This window comes from Canis aureus, chromosome 19 (genome assembly GCF_053574225.1).
Source record: "Canis aureus isolate CA01 chromosome 19, VMU_Caureus_v.1.0, whole genome shotgun sequence".
NCBI classification, from domain to species: Eukaryota; Metazoa; Chordata; class Mammalia; order Carnivora; family Canidae; genus Canis; species Canis aureus.
This window is the reverse complement of record NC_135629.1, coordinates 39,521,718-39,542,346: the sequence shown is the minus strand read 5'-3', so window position 1 is coordinate 39,542,346 and position 20,629 is coordinate 39,521,718. Positions and strand designations below refer to the sequence as shown.

The following is a 20,629-nucleotide window of genomic DNA, read 5'->3' as shown; positions in this document are numbered from 1 at the left end:
ATTTCCCTGATGGCAAGTGATGCAGAGCATTTTCTCATATGCATGTTGGCCATGTCTATGTCTTCCTCTGTGAGGTTTCTGTTCATGTCTTTTGCCCATTTCATGATTGGATTGTTTGTTTCTTTGGTGTTGAGTTTAATAAGTTCTTTATAGATCTTGGAAACTAGCCCTTTATCTGATATGTCATTTGCAAATATCTTCTCCCATTCTGTAGGTTGTCTTTGAGTTTTGTTGACTGTATCCTTTGCTGTGCAAAAGCTTCTTATCTTGATGAAGTCCCAATAGTTCATTTTTGCTTTTGTTTCTTTTGCCTTCGTGGATGTATCTTGCAAGAAGTTACTATGGCCGAGTTCAAAAAGGGTGTTGCCTGTGTTCTTCTCTAGGATTTTGATGGAATCTTGTCTCACATTTAGATCTTTCATCCATTTTGAGTTTATCTTTGTGTATGGTGAAAGAGAGTGGTCTAGTTTCATTCTTCTGCATGTGGATGTCCAATTTTCCCAGCACCATTTATTGAAGAGACTGTCTTTCTTCCAATGGATAGTCTTTCCTCCTTTATCGAATATTAGTTGCCCATAAAGTTCAGGGTCCACTTCTGGATTCTCTATTCTGTTCCACTGATCTATGTGTCTGTTTTTGTGCCAGTACCACACTGTCTTGATGACCACAGCTTTGTAGTACAACCTGAAATCTGGCATTGTGATGCCCCCAGATATGGTTTTCTTTTTTAAAATTCCCCTGGCTATTCGGGGTCTTTTCTGATTCCACACAAATCTTAAAATAATTTGTTCTAACTCTCTGAAGAAAGTCCATGGTATTTTGATAGGGATTGCATTAAACGTGTATATTGCCCTGGGTAACATTGACATTTTCACAATATTAATTCTGCCAATCCATGAGCATGGAATATTTTTCCATCTCTTTGTGTCTTCCTCAATTTCTTTCAGAAGTGTTCTATAGTTTTGAGGGTATAGATCCTTTACATCTTTGGTGAGGTTTATTCCTAGGTATCTTATGCTTTTGGGTGCAATTGTAAATGGGATTGACTCCTTAATTTCTCTTTCTTCAGTCTCATTGTTAGTGTATAGAAATGCCACTGACTTCTGGGCATTGATTTTGTATCCTGCCACGCTACCGAATTGCTGTATGAGTTCTAGCAATCTTGGGGTGGAGACTTTTGGGTTTTCTATGTAGAGTATCATGTCATCGGCGAAGAGGGAGAGTTTGACTTCTTCTTTGCCAATTTGAATGCCTTTAATGTCTTTTTGTTGTCTGATTGCTGAGGCTAGGACTTCCAGTACTATGTTGAACAGCAGTGGTGAGAGTGGACATCCCTGTCTTGTTCCTGATCTTAGGGGAAAGGCTCCCAGTGCTTCCCCATTGAGAATGATATTTGCTGTGGGCTTTTCATAGATGGCTTTTAAGATGTCGAGGAATGTTCCCTCTATCCCTACACTCTGAAGAGTTTTGATCAGGAATGGATGCTGTATTTTGTCAAATGCTTTCTCTGCATCCAATGAGAGGATCATATGGTTCTTGGTTTTTCTCTTGCTGATATGATGAATCACATTGATTGTTTTACGGGTGTTGAACCAGCCTTGTGTCCCAGGGATAAATCCTACTTGGTCATGGTGAATAATTTTCTTAATGTACTGTTGGATCCTATTGGCCAGTATCTTGTTGAGAATTTTTGCTTCCATGTTCATCGGGGATATTGGTCTGTAATTCTCCTTTTTGGCGGGGTCTTTGTCTGGCTTTGGAATTAAGGTGATGCTGGCCTCATAGAACGAATTTGGAAGTACTCCATCTCTTTCTATCTTTCCAAACAGCTTTAGGAGAATAGGTATGATTTCTTCTTTAAACGTTTGATAAAATTCTCCTGGGAAGCCATCTGGCCCTGGACTCTTGTGTCTTGGGAGGTTTTTGATGACTGCTTCAATTTCCTCCCTGGTTATTGGCCTGTTCAGGTTTTCTATTTCTTCCTGTTCCAGTTTTGGTAGTTTGTGGCTTTCCAGGAATGCGTCCATTTCTTCTAGATTGCCTAATTTATTGGCGTATAGCTGTTCATAATATGTTTTTAAAATCGTTTGTATTTCCTTGGTGTTGGTGGTGATCTCTCCTTTCTCATTCATGATTTTATTAATTTGAGTCTTCTCTCTCTTCTTTTTAATAAGGCTGGCTAATGGTTTATCTATCTTATTAATTCTTTCAAAGAACCAACTCCTGGTTTTGTTGATCTGTTCCACAGTTCTTCTGGTCTCGATTTCGTTGAGTTCTGCTCGAATCTTTATTAGCTCCCTTCTTCTCTTGGGTGTAGGATCTATTTGCTGTTTTTTCTCTAGCTCCTTTATGTGTAAGGTTAGCTTTTGTATTTGAGTTCTTTCCAGTTTTTGAATGGATGCTTGTATTGCGATGTATTTCCCCCTTAGGACTGCTTTTGCTGCATCCCAAAGATTTTGAACGGTTGTATCTTCATTCTCATTAGTTTCCATGAATCTTTTTAATTCTTCCTTAATTTCCTGGTTGACCCTTTTATCTTTTAGCAGGATGGTCCTTAACCTCCATGTGTTTGAGGTCCTTCCAAACTTCTTGTTGTGATTTAGTTCTAATTTCAAGGCATTATGGTCCGAGAATATGCAAGGGACAATCCCAATCTTTTGGTATCGGTTCAGACCCGATTTGTGACCCAATATGTGGTCTATTCTGGAGAAAGTTCCATGTGCGCTTGAGAAGAATGTGTATTCAGTTGAGTTTGGATGTAAAGTTCTGTAGATATCTGTGAAATCCATCTGGTCCAGTGTATCATTTAAAGCTCTCGTTTCTTTGGAGATGTTGTGCTTAGAAGACCTATCGAGTATAGAAAGAGCTAGATTGAAGTCACCAAGTATAAGTGTATTATTATCTAAGTATTTCTTCACTTTGGTTAATAATTGATTTATATATTTGGCAGCTCCCACATTCGGAGCATATATATTGAGGATTGTTAAGTCCTCTTGTTGAATAGATCCTTTAAGTATGATATAGTGTCCCTCTTCATCTCTCACTACAGTCTTTGGGGTAAATTTTAGTTTATCTGATATAAGGATGGCTACCCCTGCTTTCTTTTGAGGACCATTCGAATGGTAAATGGTTCTCCAACCTTTTATTTTCAGGCTGTAGGTGTCCTTCTGTCTAAAATGAGTCTCTTGTAGACAGCAAATAGATGGGTCCTGCTTTTTTATCCAGTCTGAAACCCTGCGCCTTTTGATGGGGTCATGAAGCCCGTTCACATTCAGAGTTACTATTGAGAGATATGAGTTTAGTGTCATCATGATATCTATTCAGTCTTTGTTTTTGTGGACTGTTCCACTGAACTTCTTCTTAAAGGGGAATTTTAAGAGGCCCCCTTAAAATTTCTTGCAGAGCTGGTTTGGAGGTCACATATTCTTTTAGTTGCTGCCTGTCTTGGAAGCTCTTTATCTCTCCTTCCATTTTGAATGAGAGCCTTGCTGGATAAAGTATTCTTGGTTGCATGTTCTTCTCCTTTAGGACCCTGAATATATCCTGCCAGCCCTTTCTGGCCTGCCAGGTCTCTGTGGAGAGGTCTGCTGTTACCCTAATACTCCTCCCCATAAAAGTCAGGGATTTCTTGTCTCTTGCTGCTTTAAGGATCTTCTCTTTATCTTTGGAATTTGCAAGCTTCACAATTAAATGTCGAGGTGTTGAACGGTTTTTATTGATTTTAGGGGGGGATCTCTCTATTTCCTGGATCTGAATGCCTGTTTCCCTTCCCAGATTAGGAAAGTTTTCAGCTAGAATTTGTTCAAATACATATTCTGGCCCTCTGTCCCTTTCGGCGCCCTCGGGAACCCCAATTAAACGTAGGTTTTTCTTCCTCAGGCTGTCGTTTATTTCCCTTAATCTATCTTCATGGTCTTTTAATTGTTTGTCTCTTTTTTCCTCAGTTTCCCTCTTTGCTATCAACTTGTCTTCTAGGTCACTCACTCGTTCTTCCACCTCGTTAACCCTCGTCGTTAGGACTTCTAGTTTGGATTGCATCTCATTCAATTGATTTTTAATTTCTGCCTGATTAGCTCTAAATTCTGCAGTCATGAAGTCTCTTGAGTCCTTTATACTTTTTTCTAGAGCCACCAGTAGCTGTATAATAGTGCTTCTGAATTGGCTTTCTGACATTGAATTGTAATCCAGATTTTGTAACTCTGTGTGAGAGAGGACTGTTTCTGATTCTTTCTTTTGAGGTGAGGTTTTCCTTCTAGTCATTTTGCTCAGTGCAGAGTGGCCAAAAGCAAGTTGTATTGGGAAAAAGAGAAAAAGAGAGGAGAGAAAGAAGGAAAGAAAAGAGAAAGAGAAAAAAAAAGGGAAGAAAAAGAAAAAAAAAGAAAAAAAAAGAAGAAAAAGAGAAAGAAAAAGAAAGGAGAAAAAAAAGGGGGTGGGGGAAGGAAACAAATCAAAAAGCAAAACAAAACAAAAACAAAAACAAACAAACAAAAAAAGAACCACCGGGGAGGTTCTTCTGATTCTGTGTTCTTTAAGTCCCTTGGCTTCTCCTGGAAGTTGTCCGTCTAGCTCGTGTTCTGGGGGAGGGGCCTGTTGTGCTGATTTTCAGGTGTTAGCAGTTGGGGGAGCTGCTGTGCCCCTGCCTGGTGCAGGGCTCAGTGGGGGTTGTTTACCCCGTGAGGCCGCAGGAGGAACAGCCCCAGTGGCGGGGCAGCTCTGGAAACCTGGATTCAGCTCCGGCAGGAACTCAGTCTGCAGGGCCTGGATGCTCCGGGGCGGGGCCGCTGATCTGCTCAGCTCTGGGCAGGAGCGTCCTCGCTGTCCTGGGCCTCCCGGCCTCTGCCTGTCCCGGGGGAGGCGGGATCCTGGGCTGTGTCCCGGCGCCTGCGCTGCTGGATTTGCGCTCCCGGGCCGCGCAGCCCCCTCCGCGGAGCTGCCGCCCGAGCCCCTCCGAGCTGCTCCTGGAACCGCGCAGCCCCCTCCGCACGGAGCCTCTTCCTCTGCCCGAGCCCCTCCGAGCTGCTCCCGGGGCCGCGCAGCCCCCTCCGCGGAGCCGCCGCCCGAGCCCCTTCAGCTGCTCCGTGTCCCGCCGGGTCCCGCCGTGCGCGCTGCAGCCCTTAGGGAGCTCGGCGCACTCTCCTGGGTGCGCAGTTGCTGTTACTGTCCCCGGGAGCCCGAGGGCATCCCCGCCCTCCTGGGTCCTGCTCCAACTCCCTGCGAGCCCCTTTCCCCCGGGAAGGTCGGTGCAGCTCCTGCGTCTCCGGGACGGGGCTCTCCTGTCCTGGGGACACTCGCCCCGGCCTCAGCCCGGCTCCTCGCGGGGCCCCTCCCCCTTGGAGGCCTTTTGTTCCTTTATTTCTTTTTCCCCGTCTTCCTACCTTGATAGATGCGCGAACTCTTCTCGCTGTAGCATTCCAGCTGGTCTCTCTTTAAATCTCAGGCCGAATTCATAGATTTTCAGGATAATTTGAAGGTTTTCTAGGTAGTTTGGTGGAGACAGGTGATTTGGAGACCCTACTCTTCCGCCATCTTGCTCCTCCTCCCCTTTATGCTTTTTTCTAGAGCCACTAGTAGCTTTACAATTGTGCTTCTCAATTGGCTTTCTGACATTGAATTATAATTCAAATTTTTTGACTCTGTGAGAGAGAGGACTGTTTCTGATTCTTTCTTTTGAGGTGAGTTTTTCCTTCTAGTCATTTTGCTCAGTGCAGAGTGGCCAAAAAAAAATTTGTACTGGAAAAAGGAGAAAAAGAAGAGAAAAAAGAAAAGAAAAAAGAAGAAAATAAAAGGGGGGGGGGAAGCAAACAAAACAAAAAACAAGGGGGAGTATCCTCTGATTCTATGTACTGTAAATCCCTCGACTTCCCCTGGAACTTTCCAGTGCTGCTTGGTCAATAACTCACTTTCCCCCTGTCCGTCTAGCTGGTCTTCTGGGGGAGGGGCCTGCTGTGCTGATTCTCAGGTGTGAGCACCTGGGGTAGCTGCTCAGCCCCTTGCCTGGTGCCTGTTTATCCTGTGAGGCCACTGTGAGGCTCAGTGGGGGTTGTTTATCCTGTGAGGCCTCAGGAGGAACAACAGTGGCTGCGGCCAGCTCTCCAGCCTTAGAGTCAGCTCCCGCAGTAACTACCGCAGCTCCCAGTCCGCAGGGGCCTGGATCCTCCGGGGGTGGAGGCTGCTGATCTGCACAGCTCCGGGCCGCCCGGTGGCAGGAGCATCCTGGCTGTCCTGGGCCCTCAGGCCTCTGCCTGTCCCGGGGGGAGCGCCGGATATGGGCTATGTCCCCCGGCGCCCTGGGCTCCGGGACCTGCGCTGATGGAATCGTGCTCGCCGGGGCGCACAGCCCCCTCTGCCTGAGCCACAGCCGGAGCTGCTCCCGGGTCCCCCGGGCAAGTGCTCCAGCCCTTTAGGGAGCTTGGCTGCGGTATGTGGTGCACTCCCCCCACCCCCGGGGTGCAGGTCCTCTGTTAGAGCCTGAGGACATCCCCACCCCTCCTGGGATCCTGCTTCAACTCCCTGCGAGCACCTTTCTTTCTGGAAAGATTGGTGAAGCTCCTGCTTCTCCGGGATGGGGCTTTCCTGTCCTGGGGGCACTCACCCTGCGGCCTTAGCCCGGCCCCTCCCGGAGCCCCTACCCCTTGGTTGCTTTTTATTTCTTTATTCCCACCCCCCCACCCCCCCCACCCCCGTCTTCCTACCTTGATAGAAGCATGAACTCAAAAAAAAAAAAAAGAAGAAGAAGAAGAAGAAGCATGAACTCTTCTCACTGTAGCATTCCAGCTGTTCTCTCTTTAAATCTCAGGCCGAATTCGTAGGTTTTCAGGATGATTTGAAAGTTATCTAGGTAATTTGGTGGGGACAGGCAACTTGGGGACCCTACTCTTCCGCCATCTTCGGTTTTATTTTAAATAATGGTAGTTTTATCCACAGAAAGAGACTACAGAATTAGTTTTGCTAGCATTTTCTAAAAGTAGTTCATAGTCTAGTTGAAGAGAAAAATATATATACTTCTTTCATTGTCTATGGGATACTTTTGCCAGATGCAGTAATTTATAACCCTAGTGTTCGAGTGTATAGTAAGGTCACCAAGAAGCTCTGAAACCCTGATGAGAGTTATAGATCCTCTCCTCAAAAAAAATCATACATGAACACACATACATACTGTTGTAAGCAATTTTGGAGTCCACAGCCCCATAGCTCCATTTGACTCCAGGTTTAGAGAGTGAGAAAAGAGCTAAAACATTTACTGAACATAAATTATGTACCATATTTGAACCCAGGAGTCTGACTGTCTTGAGTTATTTACACTGCCTCAAACTGCCTGCCCTAGTTAGTCACTAATCACCATCTCTTATTCTTGCCTCCCCAAATTATACCAGAAATTCCAAATATGGGGTATTTTTTTTAGGAGTAATACTCCTTGGCTACAGTTTCATATAAAGTTTCTTAAGGTATTGGCTAATATGTGCTAAGGTCTGTACTATAACCAGTGTCAGTATCAGTTAAATTGAAAATGAGATAAAAACTCAAACATACCTTTCTTTGGGTTCAGTATCTTTTGGAGGCAATTTTTTATGTGTTGAATTACAAATCTGCTTAGACCCTGAATAATTTTTTCATCCTAATGAAAGTAATGCTTGACTGAGTCTTGAACATACTTGTAGGATTGGGAGGAAGAGAAAAAACACGACTTATTAATGATTTATAGAAAATATATCCTTAACGAACTCAAGCACTCTCTTATAGACATGATACTGAATGGATTCTTTTTACCATCACAAGACGAAACTTCTTGGTGATTAAAATTGTCAGTCTTAAAATCTCCAGCCCCATTTATTTACCTTAGGTGAGCACAATTAGGTATTACTGGATAAAAGCATGTCCCTGTTGGGGTAGTGTCTTAATCTCTATCCACAAGGTCATGGCAATTATGAGCTTCCAGTTACATAAAGAAAGATGAGTAATCTGAGGACATGGCATGCTGAGTGTGTTCTTTCTTTTTACTAGACATTTGGGCCTGGATTTGGTGCCTCGAAAGGACTTTGAAGTAGTGGATTCAGACCAGATTAGTGTCTCAGATCTCTATAAAATGGTAAGAAATCTACGCAGAGTATGCATGTTCCTGTACACCTCGTTTTTTTTTTTTATCATTTTTTTCCTCCTTTTTCATCCCTAGTTATACTATGAAACAGTATTGCTAAAGTTGTTCCTTTGTCCGTCCCACTGTAGGTAAGGGGTCTTCCTTATTATGACACAACATACCACCTTAGTTTTCTAAATGGCATTACTGTGTAATGCTGTACCATAATATCCAGGGGTCATTTATTTGTTTGTTTTTCTGGTGAATGGAGTTCCTTCAGCCTGTAGAAGTTACCAAAATTCTGTCTCTCCCCACTTCTTAAAAATAGAAGGTAGTTGAAGCTATAAAGAGCCAATTTATTGGTTAATGTAATGATTAAACCTATAAATAAGGTACCAATATTTCTAAGTGAGACAGACCTGATACATCCTTAGCTGTCTGTTGGCTATTATTAAAATGTATTGAGTTAATTGACGATCAAGATTATATTTTACAGGCTGAATGAGAAGTAGCTAAAAGAAAGGTAAAAACTTTTAAGGTAAAACAAACATCAGAAACTTTTGGCAACTATTATGCTTAGACTAAGGGACTGAGTAAAACCTTTGAGGAGTTATGTATTTGAGAAGTATCTACTGGTGAGAATTATAGGTTTTAGAAAGAATTATAAATGTAATTTTTTATGGGGAACTTTGAGGATATGATGTTGCCTGTTTGAGAATCTTTGGAAATTTGCCTAAATAATATACAAGTAACCTATCAATTGCTTTATGTGTATTTGCTAGTGTACAAAAGCATTTGTGTATAGTTGCCTTAATTATGCTCTGTTCAATGTGATAAAATGGGATGTAGAGATTAAAAATGAACAAGACTTATCCCTTTCCTCAAGAATATCACCATCTGCAGTATTGGTTCTTAACCCTTTCTGGGTCATGAAGATCAGATAGAATTTCTTCCCAGGACAACCCAAGTATGGTTTTACATGTAAAGTTTACACTCAGTTTTAGGGAATTGGCAGTTCCTTCTGATGATTGCCCATGAAGTCTATAATTGGTCCTCATGCTTAGAAACTATTCTAGTGGGATCAAATAGACCACAAACAAACAGTAGCCATATATGTGTTGCATATACACTGATGTTGTTAGAAGGAGTGACTGATTACTTAGGGCTGGGAAAAATCAGTGAAAGCTCCAGCAGCAGTAATACAGAAGGTGAATCTTGAGGCATGGACAGGGGTTAACCCAGAAGACAAAAAAGGAGAGCTGTTCCCAGATGGCACACAGCATAGGGAAGTGGTAGTTCCTGGGAACTATATGATATATGGTAACTTTGGCATATAAGTATGTGTTAGTGATTGGGATAGTAAGATGCAGAAGGAGCCAAGGGTCAGATCATGAAGAGTGTTGTAAGCCCCAAAGTACACTCTGCTCAGTAGTCTGATGTAACCAAGGGAGTAACGTGATTGGATATGAGTTTTTTTTTTTTTTTTGGGATATGAGTTTTATATTTTATTTTTTAAGAGAGAGAGAGAGAATCTCAAGCAGGCTCCATGCCCAGCATGGAGTCTAAGGCAGGGCTTGATCTCACAACCCTGAGATCACGACCTGAACTGAATCAAGAGTTGGACACATAACTGACTGAAACCACCCCAGCACCCCTGGATATGAGTTTTAATGCTGTCTCTGTCTATAGAGAATATAAGATGCAGAAGACTGGAATCAGGGAGGAAGGACACCATAAAAATGATTTGGGCCATAAATAATGACTAGCTAGCAACAGAAATGAAAAAGAAATGCAATAGAGAATGTAGGTGTTAGTAAAAAATCAACTTGATCAATTAGATGTGGAAAGTGAAGAGAGAGTTTGAGGCTAAGAACTTCCCTCACAGTAGTAGCTTAGAAGATACTTTGGTGAGAATTTTGCATTTTATTCTAAGTGTGACAAAAGTCTGTGAAGGCATTTGAGCCGAGGAATTACATGATCTGGCTTATGTTTTAAATGGCTCCCTCCAGCAGATGTATGCAGAAGGACTGGAGTGGGGCAAGAATGGAAGCAGGGAGCAGTCATTCAAACAAAAATATTTTAATTTTCAGTATTTAGGCTAGAGTTGGAGCAAAGAAGATAATAAGAAATTGTTGGATTCTGAATGTGTGTTGGAGATAAATCCATTTGGAGTTGTTAATAGATTGATTTGGTATGTGTGTACAAAAAGAGAAAGGTCAGAGAAGAATGACTCTCATGTTTTGATCTTCCCGACTTTGATCTTAAAAAGTGGAATAGGAAATATTGTGGGAGAAGCAGGTTTGGGAATATAGCAGTGGGAATCAGTGTATTGGTTTGGTTTTTCCTTTCAAGTTTGAGATGACTTTTAAACTGCCAAACTGAGATGGTGAAAGTCTGGACCTCAGAAGTGAAGTTCAGATATAACAGTTTCAGTCATCAGAGTATATGTGGTATTTAAAGCTGTTGAAGGAGTTGACCACTCCCTTCGTTAGATCTCCATACAGTGAGACCCAGCGTTAGCAGATCCTACATAGCACTTCCAGACAGCCAAGCATCAATAAACATTGAAGCAAACCTCCCACATAAAAGTTAGAGACCAGAACAAATATATGTGAAAAGAACTTGGAAGAAACAGACAAGTCAGTAGAAGAATATGGTGATTGCTGTCTGCAAAGAGAAATGAGGAAACAACCAGGAAACTGGAGCAATCGAAGAAGCAATTGAAGAAGCTCTAAAAAATTACAAATGAGATAACTGGGATAAACTCGACATAAAGATTAGAAAATAGGATGACAGCAACAAAAAGTTAGCAATAGGAGAGAAATGTTAGAGGTTTGGTCCAAGAGGTCCAATATCCAGATAATGGAGTTTCAGAAGAGAAAACAGAGAAAAAGAAAGAAAATTCCCAAAGAAATCTTATTAAAAACTTTTCCAGGGTGGTGATATCACCAAGATGGTGGAGTAGGAGTTTTCCATCCTCTGCTCCCCATGAAGATCAGTAATTCAGCACAAATGAAAAATAGCTCTGGGAGAGCTCAGGAGAAAGCTTTCACTTAAGAAGCTTCAGTAATACAGTAGAGCAAAACCTTAGAATAACCATAAAAAAGGGTAAGAAGAACAATTTCATTTTCCTGCATCATTCCATACCCCAAACTGGTACTGCTCAGCACCAAGAAAGAACTCCCTGGCCTAGGGATGCCTGGGTGGCTCAGCGGTTGAGCGTCTGCCTTTGGCCTGGAGTGTGATCCTGGAGTCATGGGATCAAGTCCCACATCAGGCTCCTCGTAGGGAGCCTGCTTCTCCCTCTGCCTGTGTCTCTGTCTCTCTGTCGCTCTGTGTCTCTTATGAATAAATAAATAAAAGAAAAATCTTAAGAAAAAGAAAAGAAAAGAAAGAACTCCCTGTCCTAAAGGAGTTCTCCTTGAGTCCTTGAGCTACCAGCTTCCCAGCCCTTTAGGCCACTGTACAAAGACCCACTTTAGTTTTACCCCACCTAGAGACTGGCAAAGTTGATACATCTAGAGATAGGTAGGACCAAGGAAAAGGGTAGGGGCTACCCATGTCAGCCATACAGCGAGAGTGACCATGGTTCCAACTGGGCTGCTCTACATAGGATCCCAGCATCCTTTAATGCTGGACTTCAACAATCCTTATAGATGCTGCAAACTCCCTCAGCTTTCATCCCTGAGGACCTCGTCATGGATCCCAGCAGACTGCTCACAGAGGACCCCAGCATCTCTCACCTTTGAAGAAACCAATGGCCAGCAAAGCTGCCACAGAACCCCTGCAGATTTTTTTTTTACCAAGTTTTTCACTCCATAGGACTTTGCATTCACAGATGCCAACCCCCTGACCATCTCATGCTCTCTCCCTACCCCTTGCTGGGGCATGAAATATGCAGCAGCCAGCTGTAGCCTCTGTGGCTATGAATATGTAATATGCCAGCCTAGACTCCCAAGGCTGACACTCACAGTTATGTATATGTTCATGCCTAGCCCATGCAACTGTATACCTGCACACTGCTGGCCTGACTTCCATCACTGGCCTCCATTGTTGTGCATGCTCCCATGGTGAACTCCTGTAGACAGAGAAGTGTATACAGCAGCCAAGGCCCCCCACAGCCGCTTATGGGCCCATATCTGCCCTTGACATTTGTCAATGGCCTGCATCACTGGGCTCACCTAAAGCTAGCCCCTGCAAGTATGTATCTGCATACTGCCAACCCAACTCCTGTCCCAGTCTTCACTGCCTCTAGAGCTGCACAAATGCATGCCAACAACCAGGGCCCCTGCAGTTGCTAATGCATGTGCAATTGGCATCAGCCTCTTCTGCTGGTCCCAGCCCTTACCTTACCTCTGTGTCTTCAGCTTTCCCCTGACACTTTGCAGGTACTTGCAGCTGAGGATACACACTACTACCTCTGGCCACCACTGCTCTCTGCTCATATTCCTAGCTGCTGGACTTGGAAGAGCTACTGAGGACCCCAGCAATCATTGCAGACACTGTGGACTTTCTGCAGCTCTTCACAAGGATCACATGGTTGTTGCTGTTGTGGACCCACATGGCCTAAACCAGTGAGATACACATTCCTGGGCCCAGAGCTGCCACATGGATATGGCACCCTGCACCACTAGACCCAAAGTCACAGCATTCCCTGGCATACCCCCACCCATTGGTGAAGGTCTTTCCTCACTTCTAAGTCAGCCAAATATGTTCTGGAAGAAATGACTGCTCTTCACATGCACAGATAATTATTCAATAGTAGAGGAGTCATGAATAATTAAAGAAACATGATACCACCAGAGGAACACATTAAACTTTCAATGACCCTAAAGAAATGGAAATAAACAAATTTCCTGATAATTCAAAATAACTGTTCTGAAGATGCTTAGAGAGCTTATATCTCTCACAGAAAAACAATTCAACAAGATCAGGTAAATAAGAACAAAATGAAAAGTTCAACAAAAAGAAAACATAAAAAATAACCAAATAAAATTTGAAGCTGAAGGATACAAAAAATGAAAAATTCAATAGAGAGCTTCAATATTAGAATGGACCAAACAGGAGAATCTGTGAATTCAAAGACAGGTAAATTGAAATTATCAAGTTGAAGGAGAAAAAAGAAAAAAGATTGAAGAAATCCTGTGAGATTTTTAAGACACCATTAAGATAATTAATCTACACATTATTAGAGTACCAAAGAAGAGAAGGAGAAAGGGGCAGAAAGCTTATTTAAAGTGATAGTGGCTTCTGGGGAGAGATTTGGACATCCAAGTTCATGATATTATTCATAGGTCTCCAAACAATTTCAATCCTCAAAGAGATCCTTCTCCAAAGCATTACAATAAAACTGTCTAAAAATCAAAGAATCATGAAAGCAACAAGAAAAAAGAAGCTTGTCACTTACAAGGAAACCCCCATAAGGCTATGAGCATATTTCTTAACAGAAACCTTGCAGGCCAGGAGAGAGTGGGATGACATATTCAAAATGCTGAAAGGAAAAAAAGTCCTGCTAGCCAAGAATACTTTACCCAGGAAAGTTGTCCTTCCAGAAATAAAGGAGATATAAGGATTTTCCCCGACAAAAGCTGAGAGAGTTCAAAACTACCAGATCTGCCTTACAAGAAATGCTGCAAGTTCTTTAAGCTGAAATGAAAAAAAAAAAAACAAAAAAACAAATTAGTAGCATGAAAACTGATGGAAAGATAAAACACAATGGTAAAGGTAAGTATATAGTCAAATTCAGAATACTCCAATACTGTAGTGTGGTGGTTTATAACTCTAGTATAAAGATTAAGGGACATGGGACACCTGGGTGGCTCAGTGGTTGAGCGTCTTCCTTTGGCTCAGGTCATGATCCCAGGGTCCTGAGATCGAGTTCTGCATCGGGCTCCCCATGGGGAGCCTGCCTCTCCCTCTGCTTATGTCTCTGCCTTTCGCTCTGTGTCTCTCACAAATAAATAAAATCTTTTTTTAAAAAGGTTAAGAGTGGATAAAAAAGATGTGGTTTATGTATACAATGGAATATTACTCAGCTATTAGAAATGACAAATACCCACCATTTGCTTCAACGTGGATGGAACTGGAGGGTATTATGCTGAGTGAAGTAAGTCAATCGGAGAAGGACAAACATTATATGTTCTCATTCATTTGGGGAATATAAATAATAGTGAAAGGGAATATAAGGGAAGGGAGAAGAAATGTGTGGGAAATATCAGAAAGGGAGACAGAACGTAAAGACTGCTAACTCTGGGAAACAAACTAGGGGTGGTAGAAAGGGAGGAGGGCAGGGGGTGGGAGTGAATGGGTGACGGGCACTGGGGGTTATTCTGTATGTTGGTAAATTGAACACCAATAAAAAATAAATTTAAAAAAAAGGTTAAGGGACAGAAAAATTTAAAATAACTATAGCTAACACAAAAATAGGCACATAGATCAATGGAACAGAATAAAAAACCTACAAATGGACCCACAGCTATATGGTCAACTAATCTTTGACAAAGCAGGAAGAATATCCAATGGAAAAAAGGTAGTCTCTTCAATAAATGATGTTGGGAAAACTGGACAACAACATGCAGAAGAATGAAGCTAGACTGCTTTCTTACACTATACACAAAAATAAATTCAAAATGGATCAAAGACCTAAATGTGAGACCTAAAACCCTAGAGGAGAACACAGGCAGAAACCTCTTTGACACTAGCCATAGCAGCTCCTTACTAGACATATCTCTGGAGGCAAGGGAAACAGAAGAAAAAATGAACTGCTGAGGCCTTATCAAGATAAAAACTTCTGCATGGTGAAGGAAACAACAAAAGTAAAAGGCAGCCTTCAGAATGAGAGAAGATATTTGCAAATGACATATCTGATAAAGGGTTAGTATCCACAATCTATAAAAAAAAAAGTATCAAATTCAACACTCAAAAAAGAAATAATTCAGTTAGGAATTGGGCAGAAAACATGAATAGACACTTTTCCAAAGAAGACATCTAGATGCTTAATATCACTCATCATCAGGGAAATAGAAATCAAAACTACAGTGAGATATCACCTCACACCAATCAGAATGTCTAAAATCAACACAGGAAACAGGTGTTGGCTAGGATGTGGAGGAAAGGGAATACTGCTGGTAGGAATGCAAATTGATGCAGCCACTCTGCAAAATAGCATGGAGGTTCCTCAAAGGTTAAAAATAGAACTACTCTATGACCCAGCAGTTGCACTACTAGGTATTTACCCAGGAGATACAAAAATACTGATTTGAAGGGGCATATGCACCCTGATGTTTATAGCAGTGTTATCAACAATAGCCAAATTATGGAAAGAACCTGAATATCCTTTGATGAATGGATAAAAAGAGGTTATATATATATTATATATACCAAATGGTTTCACTGATATATGGAATTTAAGAAAACAAAACAGATGAACATAAGGGAAGAAAAATAGAGAGAGGGAGGCAAACCATAAGAGGTGCTTAACTATAGAGAACAAACTGAGGGTTGCTGGAGGAGAGATAGGTGGAGGATGGGCTAAATGAGTGATGGATATTAAGGAGGGCACTTGTTGTGATGAGTACTGGGTGTTGTATGTAAGTTACAGTTCACTAAATTCTACTCCTGAAACCAGTATTACACTATATGGTAACTAACTAGAATTTAAATAAAAATTTGAAACATGAAAAAGTAACTGTAGCTAATATAATTTGCTAATGGTTACATAATATAAAAAAATATAAATTGGAACATAAAAAATGTAAAGAGGGAGGGGTTGTGTAAAAGGGTAGAGATTTTGTATGGAATTGAAGTTGAGTTGTAATCCTCTTAAATAGGCTGTTACAGTTATAAGATGTTTTATGTAAGCTTCATGTAACCAGAAAGCAAAAACCTACAGTAGATACATGCAAAATAAAGAGAAGGGAATCAAAGCATACCACTATGGGAAAACATCAATTCACAAAGAAAGACAAGAGAGCTGAGGACAGGAATAAAGGAACTACAGAAAGAGCCAAGAAATATATATATATTTTTTTTTGGAAAACAGGTTTTTTTTTAATGGCAAGAATTAATTCTGCCCTATCATTAATTACTTTTTTATTTTTTTAATAAATTAATTTTTTTGGTGTTCAATTTACCAACATACAGAATAACACCCAGTGCTCATCCCATCAAGTGTCCCCCTCAGTGCACGTCACCCATTCACCCCCACCCCCCGCCCTCCTCCCCTTCCTCCACCCCTAGTTCGTTTCCCATAGTTAGGAGTCTTTATGTTCTGTCTCCCTTTCTGATATTTCCCACACATTTCTTTTCCCTTCCCTTATATTCCCTTTCACTATTATTTATATTCCCCAAATGAAGGAGAAAATACACTGTTTGTCCTTCTCTGATTGACTGACTTCACTCAGCATAATACCCTCCAGTTCTGTCCACGTTGAAGCGAATGGTGGGTATTTGTCGTTTCTAATGGCTGAGTAATATTCCATTGTACATAAACCACATCTTCTTTATCCATTCATCTTTCGATGGACACCGAGGCTCCTTCCACAGTTTGGCTATTGTTGACATTCCTGCTAGAAACATAGGGGTGCATGTGTCCCGGCGTTTCATTGCATCTGAATCTTTGGGGTAAATCCCCAAGAGTGCAATTGCTGGGTCGTAGGGCAGGTCTATTTTTAACTCTTTGAGGAACCTCCACACAGTTTTCCAGAGTGGCTGCACCAGTTCACATTCCCACCAACAGTGTAAGAGGGTTCCCTTTTCTCCACATCCACTCCAACATTTGTGGTTTCCTGCCTTGTTAATTTCCCCCATTCTCACTGGCGTGAGGTGGTATCTCATTGTGGTTTTGATTTGTATTTCCCTGATGGCAAGTGATGCAGAGCATTTTCTCATGTGCATGTTGGCCATGTCTATGTCTTCCTCTGTGAGATTTCTGTTCATGTCTTTTGCCCATTTCATGATTGGATTGTTTCTTTGGTGTTGAGATAAATAAGTTCTTTATAGATTTTGGAAACTAGCCCTTTATCTGATACGTCATTTGCAAATGTCTTCTCCCATTCTGTAGGTTGTCTTTTAGTTTTGTTGACTGTATCCTTTGCTGTGCAAAAGCTTCTTATCTTGATGAAGTCCCAATAGTTCATTTTTGCTTTTGTTTCTTTTGCCTTCGTGGATGTATCTTGCAAGAAGTTACTGTGGCCGAGTTCAGAAATGGTGTTGCCTGTGTTCTTCTCTAGGATTTTGATGGAATCTTGTCTCACATTTAGATCTTTCATCCATTTTGAGTTTATCTTTGTGTATGGTGCAAGAGAGTGGTCTAGTTTCATTCTTCTGCATGTGGATGTCCAATTTTCCCAGCACCATTTATTGAAGAGACTGTCTTTCTTCCAATGGATAGTCTTTCCTCCTTTATCGAATATTAGTTGACCATAAAGTTCAGGGTCCACTTCTGGGTTCTCTATTCTGTTCCATTGATCTATGTGTCTGCTGTTTTTGTGCCAGTACCACACTGTCTTGATGACCACAGCTTTGTAGTACAACCTGAAATATGGCATTGTGATGCCCCCAGACATGGTTCTCTTTTTTAAAATTCCCCTGGCTATTCGGGGTCTTTTCAGATTCCACACAAATCTTAAAATAATTTGTTCTAACTCTCTGAAGAAAGTCCATGGTATTTTGATAGGGATTGCATTAAAAGTGTAAATTTCCCTGGGTAACATTGACATTTTCACAATATTAATTCTGCCAATCCATGAGCGTGGAATATTTTTCCATCTCTTTGTGTCTTCCTCAGTTTCTTTCAGAAGTGTTCTATAGTTTTTAGGGTATAGATCCTTTACCTCTTTGGTTAGGTTTATTCCTAGGTATCTTATGCTTTTGGGTACAATTGTAAATGGGATTGACTCCTTAATTTCTCTTTCTTCCATCTCATTGTTCGTGTATAGAAATGCCATTGATTTCTGGGCACTGATTTTGTATCCTGCCGTGCTGCCAAATTGCTGTATGAGTTCTAGCAATCTTGGGGTGGAGGCTTTTGGGTTTTCTACGTAGAGTATCATATCATCGGTGAAGAGGGAGAGTTTGACTTCATTGCCAATTTGAATGCCTTTAATGTCTTTTTGTTGTCTGATTGCTGAGGCTAGGACTTCCAGTACTATGTTGAATAGCAGTGGTGAGAGTGGACATCCCTGTCTTGTACCTGATCTTAGGGGAAAGGCTCCCAGTGTTTCCCCATTGAGAATGATATTTGCTGTGGGCTTTTCGTAGATGGCTTTTAAGATGTTGAGGAACGTTCCCTCTATCCCTCCACTCTGAAGAGTTTTGATCAGGAATGGATGCTGTATTTTGTCAAATGCTTTTTCTGCATCTAATGAGAAGATCATATGGTTCTTGGTTTTTCTCTTGCTGATATGATGAATCACATTGATTGTTTTACGAGTATTGAACCAGCCTTGTGTCCCGGGGATAAATCCCACTTGGTGATGGTGAATAATTTTCTTAATGTACTATTGGATCCAATTGGCTAGTATCTTGTTGAGAATTTTTGCATCCATATTCATCAGGGATATTGGTCTGTAATTCTCCTTTTTGGTGGGGTCTTTGTCTGGTTTTGGAATTAAGGTGATGCTGGCCTCATAGAATGAATTTGGGAGTACTCCATCTCTTTCTATCTTTCCAAACAGCTTTAGTAGAATAGGTATGATTTCCTCTTTAAACGTTTTATAGAATTCCCCAGGGAAGCCATCTGGCCCTGGACTCTTGTGTCTTGGGTGGTTTTTGATGACTGCTTCAATTTCCTCCCTGGTTATTGGCCTGTTCAGGTTTTCTATTTCTTCCTGTTCCAGTTTTGGTAGTTTGTGGCTTTCCAGGAATGCGTCCATTTCTTCTAGATTACCTAAGTTATTGGCATATAGCTGTTCATAATATGTTTTTAAAACCGTTTGTATTTCCTTGGTGTTGGTAGTGACCTCTCCTTTCTCTTTCATGATTTTATTAATGTGAGTCTTCTCTCTCTTCTTTTTAATAAGGCTGGCTAATGGTTTATCTATCTTATTAATTCTTTCAAAGAACCAACTCCTGGTTCTGTTGATCTGTTCCACAGTTCTTCTGGTCTCGATTTCGTTGGGTTCTGCTCGAATTTTAATTAACTCTCTTCTTCTGCTGGGTGTAGGGTCCATCTGCTCTTTTTTCTCTAGCTCCTTTATGTGGAAGGTTAGCTTTTGTGTTTGAGTTCTTTCCAGTTTTTGAATGGATGCTTGTATTGCAATGTATTTCCCCCTTAGGACTGCTTTTGCTGCATTCCAAAGATTTTGAATGGCTGTATCTTTATTCTCATAAGTTTCCATGAATCTTTTTAATTCTTCCTTAATTTCCTGGTTGACCCTTTCATCTTTTAGCAGGATGGTCCTTAACCTCCATGTGTTTGAGGTCCTTCCAAACTTCTTGTTGTGATTTAGTTCTAATTTCAAGGCATTATGGTCGGAGAATATGCAGGGGATGATCCCAATCTTTTGGTATCGGTTCAGACCCGATTTGTGACCCAATATGTGGTCTATTCTGGAGAAAGTTCCATGGGCACTTGAGAAGAATGTGTATTCAGTTGAGTTTGGATGTAAAGTTCTGTAGATATCTGTGAAATCCATCTGGTCCAGTGTATCATTTAAAGCTCTCGTTTCTTTGGAGATGTTGTGCTTAGCAGACCTATCGAGGGTAGAAAGAGCTAGATTGAAGTCACCAAGTATAAGTGTATCATTATCTAAGTATTTCTTCACTTTGGTTATTAATTGATTTAAATATTTGGCAGCTCCCAAGTTCGGGGCATATATATTGAGGATTGTTAAGTCCTCTTGTTGGATAGATCCTTTAAGTATGAGATAGTGTCCCTCTTCATCTCTCACTATAGTCTTCGGGGTAAATTTTTGTTTATCTGATATAAGGATGGCTACCCCTGCTTTCTTTTGAGGACCATTCGAATGTTTAATGGTTCTCCAACCTTTTATTTTCAGGTTGTAGGTGTCCTTCTGTCTAAAATGAGTCTCTTGTAGACAGCAAATAGACGGTTTTTTTTTTATCCAGTCTGAAACCCTGCGCCTTTTGATGGGGTCATTAAGCCTGTTCACGTTCAGAGTTACTATTGAAAGATATGAGTTTAGTGTCATCATGATATCTATTCAGTCCTTGTTTTTGTGGATTGTTCCACTGAACTTCTTCTTAAAGGGGAATTTTAAGAGTCCCCCTTAAAATTTCTTGCAGAGCTGGTTTGGAGGTCACACACATATTCTTTCAGTTCCTGCCTGTCTTGGAAGCTCTTTATCTCTCCTTCCATTTTGAATGAGAGCCTTGTTGGATAAAGTATTCTTGGTTGCATGTTCTTCTCATTTAGGACCCTGAATATATCCTGCCAGCCCTTTCTGGCCTGCCAGGTCTCTGTGGAGAGGTCTGCTGTTACCCTAATACTCCTCCCCATAAAAGTCAGGGATTTCTTGTCTCTTGCTGCTTTAAGGATCTTCTCTTTATCTTTGGAATTTGCAAGCTTCACTATTAAATGTCGAGGTGTTGAAC

The 20,629-nt window shown here is 41.3% G+C and overlaps 1 protein-coding gene across 15 annotated transcripts in view; it reads left to right on the top strand.

Annotated features, from left to right (window-relative positions):
• The window catches only part of DOCK3 (dedicator of cytokinesis 3), a 514,642-nt gene that overhangs the window by 316,848 nt on the left and 177,165 nt on the right, over positions 1–20,629 (top strand). For all 15 annotated transcript variants that reach the window (XM_077858742.1, XM_077858737.1, XM_077858736.1 and 12 more), the window contains one exon: positions 8,002–8,086. In XM_077858742.1, the coding sequence (XP_077714868.1) occupies positions 8,002–8,086 (85 nt within the window). The remainder of the gene's footprint in view (positions 1–8,001; positions 8,087–20,629) is intronic.